Source organism: Elephantulus edwardii, unplaced genomic scaffold (genome assembly GCF_000299155.1).
Source record: "Elephantulus edwardii isolate Elephantulus edwardi_28Jun2011 unplaced genomic scaffold, EleEdw1.0 scaffold00004, whole genome shotgun sequence".
Taxonomy (NCBI): Eukaryota; Metazoa; Chordata; class Mammalia; order Macroscelidea; family Macroscelididae; genus Elephantulus; species Elephantulus edwardii.
The window spans coordinates 15,849,895-15,855,766 of record NW_006399754.1 but is presented as its reverse complement, the minus strand read 5'-3'; the positions used below and the strand labels follow the sequence as shown (position 1 = coordinate 15,855,766).

Here is a 5,872-nt window from a genome sequence, read left to right as displayed (position 1 = left end):
AAAAAACAAACAAACAAACAAACAAAATGTCTTATATTTGGGGAAATAAATAACTACATAAAACATGTTTTCAGGTGCAATGTTTACAGTTATTAAAACTTAAGTTTTCATAATCATTACCAGTCAAAATAAACATATCCAATGTGTGCACATAAATACATATATTAACATTTAAAACATGCACATCACTTACCTGCATGTTTATAAATTGTTAATTCTTTCACAGTTTCCAAAAACTGCCAAAATTTCTCATTACTTTCTTCTGCCATAAATTCGCTGTTAAAAAAAAAAATGGAAACCAGTCAATAGATGGAAATGAAAAATGGGTTAGATACTATAAACTTGACTTTAAAGTATAACCTATGGTAACAACAGGAACTTTCAAAAACAAATGTCAGACTATTAATTTTCACGTGGCAAGAAGCTGTGCTGCAATCCTAAAGGCGCGCAGTTCAAATCCACCAGCAGCTCCACACGATAAGGATGGGCTATTTCCCCCATACAATGCACTGCCTCTGAAAATCTATACTGCAGGGTCAGCTCGGGGTCGGTTCGGACTCAACGGCATACCATCACCCCCACAACGTAAGGTAAACTGAGAGCAAATTCTTTCTTCAATTATTTAAACTGCAAGCCTAGAATCCTATCAGGAAGAGCACATATGATTCTGCTTTTAGCTCTTTCTCATCATTGTTATGTTACATGGAATCAGAATGGACAGCTGACCGTCCAGCAGGTTTTCAGAGGCTGTAACTATCACAGGAGGAGACTGTCCATCCTTCTCTCAGCTGGATTTCAAACACCTGCCTCTGGGCAAGCAGCACAACTCCCCACCCTACGGCATCAGAGCTTCCTTTCTCATCATCAACAACTAAAAGACAGATTTCCATGTGAGACACCACTGAGAATAATTCTTCAATGGTAATACAGAGCATTATATAAAGATGAATGGAAACAAAGATTTTTTCCTATTTCAAATAACTTATTCTGGACAAAAGTAATATATTTTTATGTTTTGTATAAAGAAAGATATTTTTTCCAGTCTTCCTTCTTCCTTAGTTTTTATTTTAAAAGATAAGACTTTTCTTTTATATTGGTTTACTTACACACTTCATATACACTGTTTTTCACACCAGATCTCTCCCATTTCCTTTTCCGTCCCCTCCATCCACCCATCAAATTGTGTGACCGTATGATTAACCATGTCCCTATACCCCAACCCCTGCCCAGCCTGACCCCTCTGCCCCTGACCTCCCTCTAGGCTCCTCATACTCATTCTACAATAATGGTTTTACGCAGTATTTGTCCTTATGGGACTGAGTTAGTTCACTCAGCATAACGCTCTCCAATCCTTCCCAAGTTAGGTAGTAATTTACAAAATCATTGCTCCTGTGTAGTATTCCATCGTGTGAATGTATTGTAATTTCTCATAGTATTCCATCAAGTGAATGCATCACAATTTCTCAATCCATTCAATTGTGGTTGGGTATTTGGGTCACTTTTATATGCAAAATATAACTTCAAAATCACCATTGCTACTAATATTATTCAACTAAATGGTAAAAGAAATAGCTAAGTGAGAGGAAGAGGCTGTTTTAAAAGCTGAGGAGATGGCAGGAAAATACTAAACTGAATGTGATCCCCAAAAATATGCCAGGTGTCTTTGAATAAATTCCCACTCATGGCCACCACATGTGTATCAGATAGAACTGACTCCCACAGGGATTTCAAGGACTGCTCTCCTGAGGCATCTCTGACTGGAAATGAATGTCCACGTTTTGGGCTTACTATCCAATGATGTCAGTTTACAGACTAAGGTGCGCCTGATTCAGGCCATGATCTTTTCAATCACTTGCTATGGATGTGGGAGCTGGACAGGGAGGGAGTTGACAGTAAAACGTATGCCTCTGAGTTGTGGTGTTGTAAAAGAATGCTGAATAGCCTATGCACTGACAAAAGAACAAACAGGTATGTCTTGGAGAAGATGGATCCAGAGTGTTCCTTAAAGATAAGGACGACAAAGCTTCACCTCATAGATTTGGGGCATGCTGCGAGGAGAGGCTATGCCTTGTAAATAGACAACACGCTTGGAGAGGTGGAGGGCCAGCTAAAGAGAAGACTCTCAAAGAAACAGACTGGCACAGTGACTGCAGCAACGGGCTTGAGTGTGTCGGAGATAATAAGGATGGTGTAGGACCGGACAGGGTTCCGATCTGTTGTTCATCATGTTACTCTGAGCCAGATTCAACTCAATGACATGCAGATGACACAATCTTTGTTGCAAAAATGGAAGACACTTTAAAGCAGTTACTAAAAAATTATCAGGGGACCTTTGGTGACCTAAAAGGAGCTGTGCTACCAACCTAGAGACACACGCTTTGACTCCACCAGCTCCCCGCAGAAGGATGGGCAATCTCCTCTTGTACAATTTACTGCCTCTGAAAACTCGCTGGTGGGTCAGCTATGAGTCAGCTTTGGCTCAATGGTAAACAACACAGCCTTCAATATGGATTCAACAACACACACTTCAATATCGAGAAAACAAAAATCCTCACAAGTGGACCCACTGGGGGCTAGGTCCCACAGAGGTGACTATGACTGACAGGAGTCCTGTGATCAACAGATCAGAACCTGTTCCCTATTCCCATCCCGTCCTCATGATCTCTGCCATGCTCAAGTCCACTGTTATAGTCATCCTGTGATAAAAACATCATGGTGGAGAAGGCAGCAGGTCAGCAGAGAGGGGACAACACTTAATGAGATGCACTGACTGCATCACCATTACATCACCATTGAACCCACCACAAACTCTACCACCCAGCTGATTCCAACCCAAGGGTTCCCTGAGGACAAGAACTACTGTCTTATCTGTATTATCTTTATGGAAGCAGATGATTTAATCTTTCTCTCACAGAGCAGCATGCGGGCTCCCATGCCAGCGGACGTCACGTTCTCAAAAGATGTGCTGCATTGGGAAAACCTGCTGTCAATGTCCTGATCTTTTGATTAGCAGCTTACGTGTTAAGTGTCTTTGGATATGTTGGTCTTGGAAGCCAGCACGCTCCAAAGCCAGCACTCTGAGACTCTGCTTGGCTGCAGATGATTTGGACTCGTTGGTGTTTGCCACTGAGTCAGAATCGACCCACAGCTGGCTCTCTGGTGGGTTTTCATAGGCAGTAAATCACAGCTGGTGGATTCAAACCAAGTAACTCTGCATTGGCAGTACAATTTCATACCACTAAGCCACCAGAGCTCCCTTTATATAGAGATTGTTGCTGATTGCTGTTAAGTCCAGAACGACTCATAGTGACTTTATGAACAAAAGACCTGAAGTCTTTCTATATCTATCTTTTCTCCAAGTTCACGGAGTTTCTATAGGCATGTGGTTTAGGAAGTGGATGCCACCTGGCTTCCAAACTGGTTTTAAACTGTGTTGTTGTTGTGTTGTTATGTGCCATCGAGTCACTTGCGACTCATATCGACCCTATGTACAAGAGCCCTAAACGCTGTTCTATCCTGTGCCAACCTCGCTGCCTCAAACACACTCATTCCCACCACTCCACTCACAGACTCGATCCATCTCATCGAGGGTCTTCCTCTACTGAGCCGTCCCTCCACTCTCCCAAACATGATGTCCCTCTCCAAGGACCAGTCCCTCCTTGCAACATGCCCAAAAGTTTGTCAGACGAAGCTTCAGAATCCTTGACTCCAAAGAGCATTCCGGCTTCAACCTTCACAAGCTTTATTGGCTTTGCTGCTCTAGAGAACTCAGCCAAAGACACTCATTACGACTAACAGAAAACCTTCTCCAATTCTGTTTAACTACTAACATACTCAAACTCCAAAAAGCTCTTTACTATCTAATCGGAACCCACTCGGGGCTGACCCTCCAGTGGATTTTCAGAGACTCTACAAATCGCCGGGAAGAGATTGTCTCTGTCTCCCAAGCAGCAGCTGGTGGTTTTGAACCACCTGTTTTTGTGCGGGCAGAGCAGCTCCTTACCCACCAGAAAACTTCTTCTTCTTGTGCACCGTCGAGTCAGAACCGACCCACAGCTGACCCTCCAGCAGGATTTCAGAGGCTGTAAACCACATGGGAGGAGATGGCTCATCCTCCTCCCAGGGAGCAGCTGGTGGATTCGAACCACATGCCTTTCGGTTGGTAGCACAGCTCCTTATATCTAGGTTACCAGACAACTAGAGCACCCCCATCCCCAAACTAGAAGGCAAAATTCAAAAGCCTCAAGATTCGTCCCTGCAAATCAAATATTTTGTGAATCCAGAGCACTGTGAAATATTTAGAAAATAATCTGGGGCACTGCAGTCTCCCTCAGCAAATCCAGTAACAAAGAGAAGACTATCTTCATGAAACCAGGCGTCCTCCCTCGCACGCAGAGCAAGGTGGGGAGGTGGCGGCGGAGAACCCAGGGCCGAGCGGGGCGCGCAGGCTGGGACCTCGGTGGACAGCGGCGGACACACTGACCTCGGACCCCAAAGCCAAACCGCTCACAGACAGTGTCAGTTTCAGGGTGTTAGGTTACATCTCCCCAACCTGAAGTGCCTGAAGTGCAGAGCATCAGTCCAAGTGCCAAGTCACACACCCTCCCTTGCACCCAGGCCCGCTTCTTGCACAAACTAATAAAAACGAACCAAATAAAACAAGCGCACCGAAGTGTGCAGAGCTTGGTGAGCACGCTGCTCGGTACAAAGTTAGGGGGAAAGTTGTCGCGCCAACACTGGCCAGTCCACCACCAAGAGGACACGAGGTGATGCTGGCCGAGGGCGGCCGGCGAGGATGCAAGGATCGGGGTCAAGGGCTGCCCCCCACCACCACCGGCGAGCAGGGTCCGCGCGCCCCGGCCCGGCCCACACCCACCTCGCCTCCAGCAGCAGCGGAGTCTCCGGCCACTTGGCGGCCAAGTGCGCCGTCACCTCCTTGGACGCGGAGGCCACGCCGAGCAGCCACACGGCGCCGAGGACCAGCCGCACCGCGAGGAGGGGGATCGGGGTCGCCATGGCGCGGGCGGCGAGGAACCAGGCGGCGGGACCCCCGGAGCCCGAGGTCGCCACGCTGCAGCCGCGAAGCCGCCCACTTCCGGTGGGGGGAGCCCGAGGCCGTTAGCCGGCGCCGCGCTCCGGGACGGGCCTGGCGCATGCGCGCTCCGCGGCGGGCCCGCAGACGCTGCTCTGCGCTGCAGAGAGGGTGCGCTCGGTGCTAGGGTCCCCCCAAGCAGGACCGACCCAGCCCGCGACAGGGACCTGCGGTCCGAGGACCGAGGACGAGCTCTCAAAACCCGACTGGACCTGCCACGGATGAAATCTGGCTGCAGATTCCACGTCCCTAAGTCTTTTATACCGATAAGAAGATGCGCTGCACTCCAAAGGCTCGTGATTCGAATCCACCAGCTGCCCTGCAGGAGAGGTGTGGACTGTCTCCTCCCATGCGCTTCACAGCCTCTAAAAGCCCACTGGAGGATTAGCTCTGAGTCAGTTCTGACTTGATAACATGCAACAACGGCACCATCTTCCAGTTTCTGTAGGGAATTTGAGTTTCGGGAAGTTAACCTAACCATCACTCTATCCCCTTTACTTTTCCCTTTATCTGTGTAAGAAATCCTGCTGCCAATGCATATGCTTCGGGTTCGAATCCACCAGCCTCTCCGCAGAAAAAAGAGGGGCATATATCCTGTGCAATTTATTGCCTCTGAAAATCCGCTGGAGGTTTTGCTATGGGTCTGTTTTGACTCAAGGGTACTCAACAACAACATACCTTTCCTTCAGGACTTCGGAGGCTGCCTATGGCACTGGAGCAAACTACCCACCTTTCTCCAGCGGAGCTGCTAGCAGAGTCGAACTGCCCTTACGGTACCAC

General features: G+C 47.7%; 1 protein-coding gene across 1 annotated transcript in view; it reads right to left on the bottom strand.

Moving 5' to 3' along the window:
• Nucleotides 1-4,995, bottom strand: part of UGGT2 (UDP-glucose glycoprotein glucosyltransferase 2) — a gene marked incomplete at its 5' end in the record, with an annotated part of 150,340 nt that extends 145,345 nt beyond the window's left edge. Inside the window, 2 exons of the mRNA XM_006879624.1 lie at nt 194-276; nt 4,877-4,995. Of these exons, the coding sequence (XP_006879686.1) occupies nt 194-276; nt 4,877-4,995 (202 nt within the window). The remainder of the gene's footprint in view (nt 1-193; nt 277-4,876) is intronic.
• Between the last annotated feature and the right edge of the window lie 877 nt (nt 4,996-5,872).